Source organism: Gadus chalcogrammus, chromosome 8, assembly GCF_026213295.1.
Source record: "Gadus chalcogrammus isolate NIFS_2021 chromosome 8, NIFS_Gcha_1.0, whole genome shotgun sequence".
In the NCBI taxonomy this organism is placed as follows: Eukaryota; Metazoa; Chordata; class Actinopteri; order Gadiformes; family Gadidae; genus Gadus; species Gadus chalcogrammus.
Genome location: NC_079419.1, coordinates 25,777,360 through 25,793,805, shown reverse-complemented (window position 1 = coordinate 25,793,805; position 16,446 = coordinate 25,777,360). Strand labels below are relative to the sequence as shown.

The 16,446-nt window shown below is 41.5% G+C and overlaps 1 protein-coding gene across 2 annotated transcripts in view; it reads right to left on the bottom strand.

Annotated features, from left to right (window-relative positions):
* Positions 1 to 5,880: 5,880 nt before the first annotated feature.
* ubac1 (UBA domain containing 1) overlaps positions 5,881 to 16,446 on the bottom strand; it is a 38,137-nt gene continuing 27,571 nt past the window's right edge. The window contains exons 7-10 of one of the 2 annotated variants that reach the window (XM_056597490.1): positions 13,779 to 14,052; positions 13,410 to 13,496; positions 12,313 to 12,451; positions 5,881 to 11,423 (exon numbers count right to left, since the gene is read on the bottom strand). In XM_056597490.1, coding sequence (XP_056453465.1) covers positions 11,308 to 11,423; positions 12,313 to 12,451; positions 13,410 to 13,496; positions 13,779 to 14,052 — 616 coding nt within the window. In that variant the 3' untranslated portion in view covers positions 5,881 to 11,307. The remainder of the gene's footprint in view (positions 11,424 to 12,312; positions 12,452 to 13,409; positions 13,497 to 13,778; positions 14,053 to 16,446) is intronic. The other variant, XM_056597491.1, reaches the window with a different exon arrangement.

The following is a 16,446-nucleotide window of genomic DNA, read 5'->3' as shown; positions in this document are numbered from 1 at the left end:
GATGGGCAGTTCGTCCTGCAGCTCACTCTGTTTGAGGATGTATTTCGTAGCACCAAATTTCTGTCTGACACACTACAGTCCCCAAATCTGGATTATTCATCAGCTCTGGACCTGGTCGAGTCTGTCTCAGCATCCCTGTCAGAAAAGCGAAATGAGACATCGTTAGCAGACATATCTGACAAAGCACAGGCCCTGTGTGCCAAGACGGGCATCAACACCCAGCTCAGAGAGGAGCCACGTTCAAGACAGCCTCCTGGTCATCTCCAGGAATTCATCATTGAGACACAGACAGGGCAACGGCAACCACTTACCTCACTGCAAGATATCAGGAGACATTGTTACTACAATGTCCTTGATGAACTGATCAATGAGCTGGGAAGGCGTTTTTCTGCAGAAACCTGTGGCGTTCTACAGGGGACATGTGCCCTGAACCCAAAGCACAAATCATTTCTCAACATGACTTTGTTGTGGCCAATGGCTCAGCATTATGGGGTTACACATGACGACCTGACTGCCGAACTGCACCAGATACGCCGCCTGCTCACAACTAAAGGACAGCAAGGACACTCTGTGGGCACTACACAAGAATTTTTGGCCCTGCTCCAGCCATACAAGGACTCCTTCTGTGACTTCAACAAACTCTTATGCATATCTCTGACAGTCCCAGTGTCATCTGCAGCTTGTGAAAGAAGCTTTTCTTGTCTCGCACGAGTCAAAAATTATTTGAGGAATAGTTCAGGAGATTCTAGAAACAGTGACCTGGCTTTACTATCCATCAACGCTGCAAGTGCAAGATCACTGGATGCGGATGCAATCGTTGATGCCTTTGCCGTGAACCACAACAACAGGCGCATTGTGCTGCTGTGATATATGGTAGATAGACTCTACTCTCAGTGATTCTGATACACATATTATGAGTGAGTGTTGTCATGAATTTGGTGTACCTTAAAAGTGTGTGTGTGTGTGTGTGTGTTCGTTCCTGGCACAGTTATACTGTATTATTAAGCAGAAATTGATGTTATAACTATGTAAGTAGCCCGTAGTCTATTCACTTGTGGACACTTTTACACAACAATGAACACGTATCTATGTTTTATTGGGCTTTTACTAACTTACACTCTGTATGTCCTCCTCTTCCCTCACTCACAGGAGAAATACCAGGCGATGTGCATAGCAAGACTGTGTCTATCTTCCCACGAAGCCCATGTGGAATTGAGATCTTTTGCACCCATACACTGACACACTCACTCACCCACTGACTGACTGACTGACTGACTGACTGACTGACTGACTGACTGACTGACTGACTGACTGACTGACTGACTCACTCACTCATACACTGACACACTCACTGACTCACTCACTCACTCACTCACAGAGTAACGATGGACACTTACTGTGACATATTTTTCTGACATGATTGAAAAGAGTTGCACTACTTTACTGTAGTATTTGTTAACAACATGGAAGTGTTTTTTTGTATTACATAGTTTAGTGTTAAAAAAAAAAAAGTGTGTTCTCACTAAATCCACTCACATCTTCATCAATATCACATGCGTTGTTGCATGTTGTTGCATGTGTTGCCTTATGGGGGGATTGCTGATATTAAACCGGTATGAAATTAGTTTGTCTATGTAATGAGGAAGTGCACATAGTATGGCAATTCATTTTAGAGAATTGTTTACAGTCAGTGTTTTTAACAAGTGTGCTTAAGAACTGAAATTGGAGTGTTAAGAATTAATTGTGTTTGATATTCAGTGACATTGGTGTTAACAGTCAAGGAAAACTATGCCATATATGAAGTTGTTTCTCAACAGGGGGGGGGGCATTAGTCCATTTTATTTTCTAATACCAATGGAAATGTAATGTAATGTGTGTAGTTGGTGTTTAAATACAGGATTGATCGTCATCCAGTCTACTCCCGCGAGATCTCCTAACAGTTATTTTTTCATTTTGCGTTGTGAATCACACGATGTGTCTTGATATATTTAATTTGTTGTAATACGGTACCTCCTTTTAGTTAAAATAATATAATTAGCATAGGCTTATATATTTATGCATAGCATGACACATTTTGGATGTGGGTTGTCTGAAGAAACGGAAGAAAATATTGTAGCCTACACAGTTCTGAATTAGCAATACAATGTTAGCACATGCTTGCTAGCAATGTTGGTGTGTTAAACCGTATGGATTAAAGTGGAATATTGCGTCCTGCTGTGATCAAGACATCGATTTAAGGTAGGCCGTTTGGTTATTAAGTTTGCCGTCGCAGGCAGCATATTGACTTGGGGCCCATGTGATTTTGTTTTGAAGTAGAACTAGATTCTAGGTTTGGCTCATGCCAAAGGATGGGTTTATCGTAGCCTGGTATGATCCGCCCTTAATAGAAGTATTATGAAGTATAATAGTATCAACAATAATAGCAACTATTGTATTAATGTTCCACGTAGGCCTACATTTGAGACGTATCGCGCAACTAATGTGAATGCTTGGAATGTACCGTGGCGACGGTGGGTCTGAGATGTGCAATTCACCACTATTGACAGGACAGCTAACCTTGTAGTTGGGGGACTGCTGACGGGCTGTTGATTGAGAGAACTATGTTGTTTGTTATATGTCGTGTGTGTGCATGTGTGCATGCCGCTGGGCTATTTTCAAATTCAGGTGTTTTGATCAAGTTTTTTTTTTTTGACCAGCAACCTCTTGAATTCATACAGCAACTGTTAAGCAACTGCAACAAATTATTTCTGGCGCCGCCACTGGGTGTGGGCGGAATGGTAAATAAGCCACGCCTACAGGTTCGTATTTACAAAGGTAAACCTTTGGTCTGTCTTGGCTTTAGCGGAAATGGCAAAGTGGCCATGTTCTTAGTCTTTAACCTATGTACAAACTAAAACGAATATGGTGTCCATTCTGTGAAGGGCAAGGAAAAAAAAGAAAGATTACTCTGCTGGTATTCCCCTTGATTGACCATGAATGGTAGTGGGTTATGTTTTTTCATCAGTTAATTGTACACAATCATTTACAAATCTGACTTCCTTATTTTCAAAGAAAAAAACTATATATTTGAACTATTTATTGACTTCACAGTACATTTCATCAAATACAAATGGTCAGAATTCAGAGAATTCTACCACCATCATTTGAATGTAGTGACAACTGTGTGGCCATGAGAGAGGGGTACTGACCAGGGTGAAAGACTTTAATGACCAAGCTGAAAGGGGTTTATTGCATAAATTGTTGGTTAATGGGGGACTGCTGCGTGTAAGCAGAGATTAAAAGGATGCATTAGCATGTCTAACACCACCCTGCCACAACTGTCAGCCATGCTGATGTTTGCTTACTGACACATTTTCAAATATGAACAATCTCGGTGTTATATTAACAGAAAAACTACACTACTAGCTCCCGGTGATCCCTTACTGCAGGTGTCAAAGGAAGCCCTTACACTGTATAATACATTGACATTTCACATAAAAATAGCTACAATTAATTTGGTCCTCTCAAAGCACCCCTCTAATATGTCTGTTAATTCCATAAAGCTCCATAAGCTGTTATTTTTACACATTGTTGATCCACTCCCAGGTTTGTTCATATTGTTCTAACATGAATAATTTAGCTTGAACACAACACATTTACCAATACAATGTTCAGGCCAATAATCCAATCCTTCATAAACATCTATATGTTTAAACATTAAAGTACTGTATGTAGTGGTGTGGTAAAGAGGACCAAGGAGACATTTATGGGCAAAATATAATTTGCTATAAAAACAATCTGTCTCGCTGAGCAGAATGTCACAATACTGTCAAATACTGAATTAAAAACAACCAAATGCATGGCAAAAAAAACAATCATGCCACTTACCAATTTTAAAGTGAAATAAAATAAACCTTACCAGATGTAATATCCTTGACCAGATAAAATAGTTTAATAGTAACAAATTAGTTTATAAGTCAATGTTACTCAGGAACCAATTTAGTCAGGCAGATAGGTGCATCCATACATAAGAATTGTGGGTTTATATTTACAAGCATCATATATAATAGTCTGATGAATAATTCCGTCCTATGGTAGCCATGGCTACCATAGGACGTTTTGACCGCAAATATGTTTTACCAGACAACACAAATGCTTCATTATGTTCTTATGAAATTACTCTAGATACGTACATAGGCTATCATTTCAATCACCAAATGATCACAACTTCAGGGCTTAAGTTAAAAATTTCAAAATGGGGGGATTCCCCCCTTAAGAGCTCCACATAGGAGGGATTTTTAAAGTTTAGGGGGGATACTACTTGTGAGCTTGCGAGTCTTACATTTGGCCCCCAACACTAATTTAAGGGATTCTCTTCATTAAATTCCTTATACAAATGTCCTCATGTGCTATTATTTTAACAGTCGTGTACTGCACTCGGTCTTCTGCTTTATCTTTACTCAGTTGAAAAATGAAGAACAGAAGAAATCAAACACTTTGTTTTCAATGAATTCATTAACTTTTAATCCTTTTACATTTTTGCATTAGCCTACTGAAAGCTCATGGAAATAATTGCCAAGAACAGCACATGGGTCGTGTACAACTTTTGAGAGGGAGAGAGCGAGAAGGAACAAGCGTGAAGGGGTTCTCTGTGCCTGCGCCAGATCGCAGATCGCAGTAGTTGTAGAGGTGGTGGTTAGTTGCTTGTAGGTGTTGGGAATGGAGACGTGTCCAACAGTTATCAGCTAGTGGATCCACTGCAACCTGGACCATCAAAGGCGCCGGTACAGACGGATTGGAACAAGTGTGTTTTGTGCAAAACAATCACACCAGAGCGTTTGCAATGCCAAACACAATCAAAACGGCACGATGTTGGAGTTGGTTATTCTACCATTGGCTCCAGAATCAGACGTTTCAATGAACTTCACGAATTACCGATGCCGCTAGAATTAGGACGCCTTGATGACGGAAATGGCATTGAAGCTACATTTCATGAGAACAATGCCAGGTGGCACAATTCCTGCCATTCAAAATTCAATAATACAAAATGACAACAAGCAGAAAAAAGGAAAATGCACAAAGGATTGCGACCCTGATGCTACTACATCCAAGAAATACACTCGTCAAGTCGCTCATCATGAAGTGCCAGCATCGGATGTCTGTTTTTTATGCGAAGACGCGTCGACTTCCGAATCACTCCGTGAGGCTTCAACTTTTCGTCTAGACTCCCGCGTACGAAGATGTGCATTAGAGCTGCAGGATGAGAGGCAACTTGCAAAATTGAGTGCTGGGGACATGGTCACACAAGATGCTAAATATCATCCAAGGTGTCTCGTTTCACTTGACAACAAAGCTACATCATTACAAGATAAACAGAAGATGGACACAACTGATAAAGTCAACCATGGGATTGCACTAGCCGAGTTGCTGTCATTTATCGATGAAACAAGAATGGATGAAGAGCATGCCCCTGTCTTTAAACTTGCAGATCTCGTCAAACTTTATTCTAATCGTCTAGACCAACTTGGAGTGGAGCAGCATGTCAGACCACATAGCACAGAGTTAAAAAAATCGCATCCTGGCCCAATTCCCAGACCTTACGGCTCATAAGGAAGGGTGTGATATACTACTTGCATTTGATAAAGATGTAGGACCTGCCCTCCGTAAAGTCTGCAAAGAAGACTACGATGACGAAGCCATATGTCTTGCAAGGGCAGCGAAGATAGTACGGAGAGATATGTTCGTAACTGAAGCTACATTCACAGGTTCTTTTGATGAGGACTGCCAAGTAAAATCAGTACCTCAGTCACTGTTGTCTTTGGTGGCCATGATCCTCGATGGCCCCAACATCAAGTCTCAATCAGGTGATGGTTTACCCAAAGCAACCCTCAGCACAGCCCAGTTGTTGCAGTACAATAGCTCTATCCGTCGCAGAGCGGGTAGTACTACTGTGCGTCACCACAAAGACAGAGAAACCCCATTGCCCATCTACGTGGGATGGGCATCTACTAGGGCTGTAACGATACACAAATTCACGATTCGGTTTGTATCACGATTTTTGACCCACGGTTCGATACATCCCACGATTCTTTTAAATTTAAAAAGCATTTTATTTAAACAACACTTAAATACCAATTATCTTAATGTAACATTTAATAACAAATAATTTGGAACACTGAACAGATTTGAACCGAAAGAATACTATTAAAGTATAGCTAAATTGATAAAGAAATAACCAAAGATTGCAGTTGGAGGATGCTTTTTGCTGGTAGGCATAATAGGGCCCCTTTAACTGTTTGGTTGGTTTATTCAAATATCCTTATTAGCGCTTCTTATTAGGCTATGTAGCTTAAATAATGACATAATCAGGCCGTATAGAATGCAACATGTTTAATAGCCTAACTTTCAATCGATGAGGAAAAACATGAACGTCGCAATAACGAGGCATAGTGTTACGAGTAGCATATGTGTATGCGCGAGAATGGCAGTGTGCGTATGCGTGTGTGAGTGAGTGGACGAGCGAGGAGAGCGAGCGGTAGCGCGTGTGTCTAGTGAAGAAGCGAACGAGTCCGGTATTATAAAGTACCCATCCTGTCAATAATCCTCCACTCCCAAAGGCTTATGGTCCATTGAAGAGTGATGAGTAGGAGATCATCCAGGCATTGCACCAAGAGTATGGGTCCGTACCTTTTATATTTTAAGATGATACCATGTCTAAGAACCTGATGCAATAACATTATTGTTTTACCATGAGTAAATGTTTGATTGTTTTCTTACAATTGTAATGTACTTGCTTAACTTATAGATGGCTGGATACTGTGAAACAGAGGTATCTAGAAATTCCACAAAGTGACAGTAACTTATCATGGGCAGCCTACCATGCCAGTAAGGAGTCAGGACAAGATAATCTGCCGGCGATCACAGCACTACTTCCCCTCTTTCCGGACGACTCCAAGTCTGTTGGTATGATACGGCACTCCATGGATGTGATTAAACAAGCTGTGATGGAAGTCAACCCAGGACAGACACCAGTGATCACTGTGGATCAACCTCTCTACACCATCTCCAAACAGATACAGTGGACTTGGCCATCAACGTACGGGGAAGATCTTTTCGGCATCATCTTCAGAGGATTGTATAAAGAGATGGCTGGACTAAAAGTGATCGGAGACTGGCTGGAAGATGCTGGCTGGGTGGAAGCCTTGGTTCAGGCCAGAGTTGCTTCTCCTGGAACTGCAAATTTATTTCTGAAGGCATCTCATGTTACAAGAACCAGACATGCACAGCAAGCAGCTTATATATCCAACTAACAAAGTCTTATGCTCATTACACAGAGTCTCTGGAGTCTGAAAGCCAACCTGAATCCTTTGATGACTGGTGTGGTCAAAGAATTCAAGATGTGCCACAGTTCAAATTCTGGCACTCTTCAACTGGCACTCCTCCTCTTAACGTTTGTCAAGTCACTGAGGACAGCAGACTTCCCCCTGTACATTGACAGCCTCACACAGCTTGCACCATGGTTTTTCAGCATGGACCACACCAACTATGCATAATGGGTGCCTGTCCACATTCGAGACATGATGAGTCTTAGCAAGTCACACCCAGAGATTGCTACTGAATTCACCAATGGCAAATTCACAGTTCACAAGACAAAACGAGTGTTCTCATCCATGGCCATTGACCAGGCTCATGAGCAAAATTATGCGGCTGTGAAGAGTGACGGTGGTGCTGTTGGACTCACTCAAACTCCAAATGCTCTTAGAAGATGTATGGTGGCTGGGCCGGAACTGGTCAGAATGACTACCGAGTTTGAAGCACCCATGGAGGGAAGGAAAATACGGATGGATCAAGACACACGCCACCATGAGCAAACAAAGAGTTCACAGGTTATCTTTACTCAACAAGTCAAACGTCTGGTTGAAGTAATAGAAGAAATGGGAAACCCCTTCCTAGAAGAGAGTACAGACTTAGTGCGACTGGACACAAGAGACATTGCTGACCCAACTGTTGTTTCTACTGTTCAACAGGCTGAGGAGATAGGTAAGAAACAGTACAAGACCTTCGTAGCCGACCGTCTACTGGAGCGAACCGTACCTCTTACTGAGCCAATAAAGGAGAATAAACTGCCATTGTTTAGTCGATCGTCAAAGAGAGAAATCCAAGAAAAGTTTGCAAGTTACTTCGCTAAAGAGTGACTGCTCTTTATTCTCAAGACTCTACATCGCATTTCAAACACGAGATGGTGATCTGGAAGAATTTTTCCGCCATGAAAACCAAGCATATCCCCCGTCAATATCTCAGCTTGGGAAGTTACGACTGGGAACCAAATCAGATCTATTGGTGTGTCTAGAGAGTTGCGCAGAGGTCAGAGGTGATGGTCCAAAACCAGATACTGACGTCACTATCCTTGACGGGGCAGTGTTGGTCAACTTTCTGAAACCAGATGCTGCCAAAACCATTGATTATGCACTGAAAGTATTCTTGCAAAATACATACAAGGTCACTTGCAAAGAGCCTGTCGTGTGGATATAGTCTGGGACCAGTACTGTAACAACAGCCTGAAATCTCAAGCCAGGGACAAACGTGTGAAAGGCATTTCAAGGAGAGTTGACGGATCCACTGTTCTACCAGGAAATTGGCAGCAGTTCCTGAGAATTGATGCAAACAAAACAGAACTGTTTGCCTTCTTGACAAAACACATCTTGTATCAGATAAGCAGATCGTCACCACGAATGGTTCAGATGTGAAGTGAAATTGCAGCATTCCTCGGACCAGATAAGTCACAGGGCCTCCCGATGTTTCATGCTTACACAGGGTGTGACAGTGTCGTCATTTAATACAACAGGGGAAAGAAGATAGCCTGGGATACCTGGAAAGTATTTGACGAATTGACACCAGACTTAGTTGATCTTTCCACGGGGACAGCAGACATCTCTGACATGGTGGCAGTGCTTGAGCAGTTCACCATTCTTCTCTACGATTGCACCAGCAATCTCCTCAACATAGACGAAGCTCGACAGGCACTCTTGTCGAAGAAAGGACGAACCATGAAAGCCATTCCCCCTACCAGAGGAGTCCTGGTCCAACAAATCAAGAGGGCTGTGTACACGGGTGGGCACTGCTGGGGAAACATGCTCAAGGTTGTTATGGATCTGCCCTCACCTGGGGATTGGGGATGGATCGATCCCCAAAACTGGAAACCCCTGTGGTCCACGCTTCCTGAAGCCAACACTTCATCAAGGCAACTGATTTGTTGTAACTGCAAAAAGGGTTGCAAGGGACGATGCAAGTGCAAATAAGCTGGCTTGAAATGTACTGCTTTGTGCCAGTGTGGTGGAGAAAATTGTGACGTATAAACAAGATCGAACTGGAACTATCTTGTAACTTACCTTAACAGTGCTTTATTGTTTAATAATGTCACTATCACTAATATTAAATGTTCAGAACCACCTGTTTTCATTTCATAGTAGTTTACCTAAAATAATTATATACTTACCTGTGAACTAGTTAATTTTGTTTTTCACTGGAAACATGTAGTCCTGAATTTTAGTCCTGAACAGAGGCTCAGAAAATGTTTGAGGCAGCACTTATTACGCTCCTTGGTGGATTAATTGACATTGCTTGCAACACAAATGCAAATTGTGGTCATTTGGAGAATACAATTATGGCATATATGTGTATCTAGAGTAATTTCATTAGAACATAATGAAGCATTTGTGTCGTTAGGTAAAACATAATTGCAGTCAAAACGGCCATTTTGTAAAATGGCCGCCATGGCTACCATAGGACGTTTTCCTGGTGGCTCCATATCTGGAATTATTCATTAGACTATTACATATAATTGTGCCAAATTTCATGCTTGTACGTGTAATCCCACAATTGTTAAACCTATCTGCCTGACTAATTCAACAGAAACCTGGGATGTGGTTTTATAGGACAAATAACGACAAGGCAAGTGAATTTTGGTTTTGGTTTGACAGTATTCATCTTCCGCCTTCCTTGGGAGGTGTTTCAGGCACGTCCAGTGGGGAGGAGACCTCGGGGAAGACCAAGGACTAGGTGGAGAGATTATATCTCAACACTGGCCTGGGAACGCCTCGGGATCCCCCCGTCAGAGCTGGTCAATGTGGCCCGGGAAAGGGAAGTCTGGGGCCCCCGCTTGAGCTGCTCCCCCCGCGACCCGACCCCGGATAAGCGGATGACGATGAGGAGGATGATGAGGATGAGGAGTATTCATCTTTTTGGCTCTTATAAAAAATGAGGACCATTTCATATGTCACAACTAATTGTGTTTGCATGACTAACTATAAATCAATGTGTTGCCTTGTTTCTGGTAGAAGTGACGAAGCATCAAATAACGTTTAATGAAACGCTCATTTGCAAAGGTCTTATGCTTAGGTGAGGTCTTTTGAAATATAATATTCCAGCATGTGTGATGTGTTCTACAAAAGGAGATGGAGTGTCTGTTCTTCAAGTGCTGAAGTGAAAAACAGTAAAGTTCTAGATGAGAGAAACATAATTTTCAAGAGCAGACAGCTCTCCTTAATACGATGTTTGTAGAAATATGACGGACGCAAATAGACAGTGTATATTCTTCTTTGAAAGGCAAAATATTAAATAAATATTTTCAAATTTGCACAAGGACAATTGTTGAAATGTTGTAAAATCGATACAAGTGTGATTTACAGTAACGAGGCAGGCAGGCCCTCAAAGCTGAACTTCTAGCGGTAATGTGTCACAAACCCATATTCAATGATCACGGACAATCACGCTTCTTTAACAAGGCCAGAGAAACTCGAATTAAGAGCATCCCTCCCTCTTCAAAAATATAACATTCATTGCTGAAGAAATTTAACAGCCAGAAACATTGAATTTTAAATGTTGCAAAACATACAAAAAAAGTTTTCAGAAGTGTAAACATTGAATTGATGCCTAAAAATCTATTATTTTCACACATGGAGAAATTATATAAAATAAATCATGTCCATCCTAACTATAAAGTTCTTATTAAAATGTAAAAACAACTTACTAAATTTCAGTTATTGAGATCTTAATAATAAAGTTCAAGGTAACATTTAATTTTAAAAGGGCTTTGTCTGTAAATGTCATAAATAGACAATATGCGTAACATTTGTCAATCCAAACCTAGGGCTTTCACTTTTCAAGGCAAACCAATACCTCCTCCCATCACTCACACACACACACACACACACACACACACACACACACACACACACACACACACACACACACACACACACACACACACACACACACACACACACACACACACACACACACACACACACACACACACACACACACACACTATGTACGATTTAGGGTCTGGAAGATTCTGGAGATTTGGAGCATGACCGGGCCAGTCTCTGGATCATTCATCCATTGCGTGCTGTTCAGAGGATTTTCTAGCATGTCTTCGAACGCTGAAAACACACACACACACACAACAGGCTTCTTTAAAGACCTCTGTCTTCAAAAGGGACATTGGTGAATGTCATACACGAGTCATGTTTTAATAAAAGACCGTAGGGCTGATCGATTATGAAAAAAAAAAAAATCATAATCACGATTATTTTGGTCAATAATGAAATCACTATTATTGAAATGATCATTATTGAGTTTGAAAAAATTATGTATTTAGTCAGCATGTTTCTCCCAAAAAACACTTTGTAACTGAGAACTTTGAAATTTCACCTTAAAAAAACACAAAATGGTCAATTTTTTTTTAAAATCTAAAATAATGTACAGATATGTATCCAGCTGTATCCAAAACATATATATATACATTCGTTTTGTGATCGGTTGACGCTAAAATCGAATTGCCGATCAAAATTCGATTAATCGCCCAGCCCTACTGTACCGTCCCTCCTGTTTTCACTTAAACATCATGTACCAATATCATAGGTGAATATGAATTGGTTGAATCGATTCGGCTGAAGAGCATTTACCGTAAGTGCGCCGTCGACATGAATGTAAACATAGAAGAAAATAGCATTTAGAACTTCGGCTTTGAAGCATCAATGTGCATATTACAGAGTTTGCAAAAGTTTTGTTGAATAAGACAGTGAATTGCCATACAAGTACTTCACTCAACCATGTCCTACCACTAAGATCAAGGTGCTACTGCTATGGTTTTAATGTGTAGTGAGGGCACGCTCACACGCTTAAGGCTCTTAGGCATATTCGGCACAACGATTCGGACCAATAAGATTGCTAAGGGATGTTTTGGTGAAGCCAGAAGAGACTGTTTGTGGGTAAGACCGGTTCATGTGGAGACAGTGCCCACATTTGGTTGACTGGATTAGAGGTTACCCAGAAGAGTCTTGGGGTTGGTGAGGCCCAGCTGGACGACTGGGTTCTCCAGGATGGCCTGGAACAGGAGGCTGTTGGTGTCGATGCCCTTGTCCAGGTCCTCGGGGGAGGGCTTCCGGTCTCCCAGCAACCACTCGCACTGGAACACAGAGAAACCCCCGCAACTCGTATCACTACAGCATTGAGGCTGCTGAAATAACACAATTCATTGTTTCCTTAAAAATCCCCTTGAGTGGTCCTCTCGGTTGCTCAATCCACCTCTTCCAACTTAGTTAGCAATGCGCCCAACAGCGCAGGTTTGATTCCCACCTGTGGTGCTGGGCTACAGGTCTCTTCAACCCACGCACAAAAAGGCAAGAACAAATATCTATAAAGAAATACAAATCATCTTGGATTTGGATGTGTAACTGATGGTTGGTAACATTATGATTAAAGGGATAGTCTGTTTTTTTCAGGTTGTTTACGATTAAATCGATTGGTTCAGGTGCTAACGTTGCCGAAAGTCTGTGTTTGGAGAAGTTTCGTTTTTTTTCTAGCCCCCGTCAGATCACACTGTACAGGTTGATGTGCATGAAACATCAGCCCTAAAACATTAAACGTTTGTTTTAAAAGCTGTGAAAATCAGATTGGTAACTGGTGTAAGTTATGTTAGACAAAAAAAATCAGAGCAAAGTATTGTTCCAGCAGGTTTTATTAGTAATTTTGTTGTAGCCACTCATTTCTAAAGGAAGCCTCGAAAGTGTCAGTATAAGTCCGCCACCGGAACCGGAAAAGGGATTGTTTCATCCTGTTTGTAGTTTTTTATTGCAGCGGTGTTATGTGCGCTTAACACCTACAAACAGGACGAAAACAATCCCTTTTCCAATTCCGGCGGAGGACTAATACCGAATACTTTCGCTTTGCAAACGAACGTTTAATGTTGCTTTAGGACCAATGTTTCATGCCCATCGACCTGTACAGTGGGATCTGACGGGCTAGAAAAAAGAACTAAACTTGTCCAAACACAGACTAACAGCACCTGAACCGATTTATTTCATTGTAAACAACCTAAAAATAAGGCTTAAAGTGCAAAAAAACTGACTATCCATTTAACGTACGGCAGCATCCTGCTGGTTGTTGTTCACCCTCAGAGCATCCACCACCTCCTTCTCCTCAAAGCCCATCTCCATCAGGGCAATCACTGCCTGCAGGGATAAAAACAGATATACACAAAGACACAAACACCTTTACAAATACTGTATTACTACAAAGCAGTGACAACCACCATGAGATTCCAAAAGGTCCCATTTGTTTTGTGTCAGATCACAAGGCCGGCTCTGAAGCAATAAAGTTTTGATACTGATGAGAAGATCTCCGATCACTGCTAGACAAAAATAAGAAAAATAAATTGTCATGAGAAAGAGCTAGACAGAAACCTAGAGCTAAATAGAAACTGAGTGAGAGAGAGGCAAAGAGACATCGCCAACCCTGGAGTCCGGCCTGAACTCTCGTTTCCTGCGGATCCGCTTGAAGATCTCGGTGAGCTCGTCCTGCCTGCTGCTCTCCTCTGTGGAGGCCTGGCGGATGCTCCGGAGCTGAAGCACCCCGGACAGCGAGGCGGGGCCGACGAGAGAGGGACCCGCTGGGGCCGTGGCCGCAGCCCCTGCAGCCCCTGACGTCTCGTGGCCCGGGAGAGGAGTGTCCACCGAGGGGTCGTCGACATGTTCGATCAGCCATTCCATGGCCTGGGTGACCGACATGCTGACAGTTTGGGGTGTAGAGATACTGTGATGAGACTCAAATGAGACTTAAAATCTGCTTCAATAGCTTTAATATTAATATAAATTGTTCAAATCACCACAAATAAATAAATCATTTAGATGGGATATGCCGATACCACTTATTCACTTCCGATACCGCAGCTTTGGCTATCTACCGATAGCAATATAAGTCAGATACTTTGTTTTCCTCTAACGAAAAGCATAAAAAATTAAAATAATAACTAGAAATTGCATTTCCTGCAGAAAACGAGTGTGAATGCTGACGGCTGAATGACAAGCGCAAAGCATTGCTGAAAATGAAGAAATGCAAAATTAACAGAATATGAAAGTAATAGTAGTAGTAGCAGCTGAAGTAGAAGTAGTAGCTGAAGTAGAAGTAGTAATAGCTGAAGTAGTAGTAGTTGAAGAAGTAGTAGCTGAAGTAATAGTAGTAGTAGCTGAAGTAGTAGTTAGTAGCTGAAGTAGTAGTTAGTAGCTGAAGTAGTAGTAGCAATTGTAGTAGTTGTATTGATAGGAGTAGTAGTAATGGTAGTTGTAGTATTGGTAGTAGTTGTACTAGTAGTAGTAGTGGTAGGAGTAGTAGTAGTAGTAGTAGTAGTGGTAGGAGTAGTAGTAGGCAGTAGAAATGTTGAATAGCTTTAATCAAGTGAGATAATTGAACACAGTTCAAAATGTTAAAATCGAATTGGAATAAAGCTGTGAGTGTGTGTGTGTGTGTGTGTGTGTGGGTGTGTGTCTTAAGAGAATGGCGGAGACATTGCGTATGTGTATGTGTGACTCTTTAAGAGAATGGCGAAGCCATTGCCTGTGTGTTAATAGAAATTATTCAAATCACCACAAATAAATAAATCATTTAGAAGGGATATGCCAATACCACTGATTCACTTCCGATAACGCAGCTTTGGCCATCTACCAATAGAGTAAAACAAAGTAGCCAACTTATATTGCTAACGAAAAGAATAAAAAATAAAAATAACTAGAAGTTGCATTTCCTGCAGAAAACGAGTGTGAATGCTGACGGCTGAATGACAGGCGCAAACAATTGCTGAATAGAAAGAAATGTAAAATTAATAGAATATGAAAGTAATAGTAGTAGTAGCAGCTGAAGTAGAAGTAGTAGAAATATAAGTAGTAGCAGCTGAAGAAGTAGTAGCTGAAGTAATAGTAGTAGCAGCTGAAGTAGTAGTTAGTAGCTGAAGTAGTAGTTAGTAGCTGAAGTAGTAGTTAGTAGTGGTGCCGAGATGATGCCTCATGAAACGTCAAAGCCTCAAAGCCAGATGAACCACCAAAGTGGTTCGTGCTCGAAGCTTCAAATGAGTACGCTAGGGACATCTAGTGGTGAATGAAATTATGACAACCCAACCCAAAATGTGATTTTTGCTTCGTGTGCCGATACAACATTAAATCATTTGAGAATTGAAGTCATTTCAATGATACATGTGTGTGAGTGTGACATTCATAAAATGGCACAGAGCACATGCTAGAAAATAAATCATTTGGCAAAAGTGTGTCTTAACAGACGCTTTTATCCAAAGCGACTTACTTCGGTAAATACACACATTGACACATCGACGGCAGAGTCACACATGCAAGGCGACAGTCAGCTGTCAGGAGCAAAGTGACAGGGTCACAAGTTCACAACAACACTGAGCTAGGAGGAGCTGGGGATTGAACTAGCAACCTACTGGTTACAAGTCAACTGCTCTACCTCCTGAGCTAAGCCGACCCACACTGCATGATAACTGAGAAGGACTTATTAATTTAATAGCCATTAAAGTGTTCTGGACAGTGGTTATTGAAACCTTATTGGGAGCAACTAGATGAAAATGCTCCCAAACAGGGGAAAACCTTCTCTTCTTGGCAAACTCCATGATGAATAATGAACGTGATGTTTCGATTGATACTACAGAAAATGCAATGCTCAAACTACTACGATCACAGACTAGTGGTATATTGAATATACCACAAGGTTGTGATCGTATACGGGACATCTTTATAGTCGAAATCTCCCGCCAATACTGAACCCATATTTCGAAGCAGAAGTCCGAGGCGAAGCCTCGAACGTCACACCCTACGTCATTTCGCCAACGTGAATCCTACTCGAAGCGGAGCTTCGCTGGGGGAGGAGCCGAGATACTCGACACACGCCTCGATGCCTCGACGCAAAACGTAACATCACTAGTAGTTAGTAGCTGAAGTAGTAGTTGCAGCTGAAGTAGTAGTAGCTGAAGTAGTGGTAGCTGAAGAAGTAGTAGTAGTAGCTGAAGTAGTAGTAGTAGCTGAAGTAGTAGTAGCAATTGTAGTAGTTGTATTGATATGAGTAGTAGTATTGGTAGGAGTAGTAATGGTAGTAGTAGGAGTAGTAGTAGGCAGT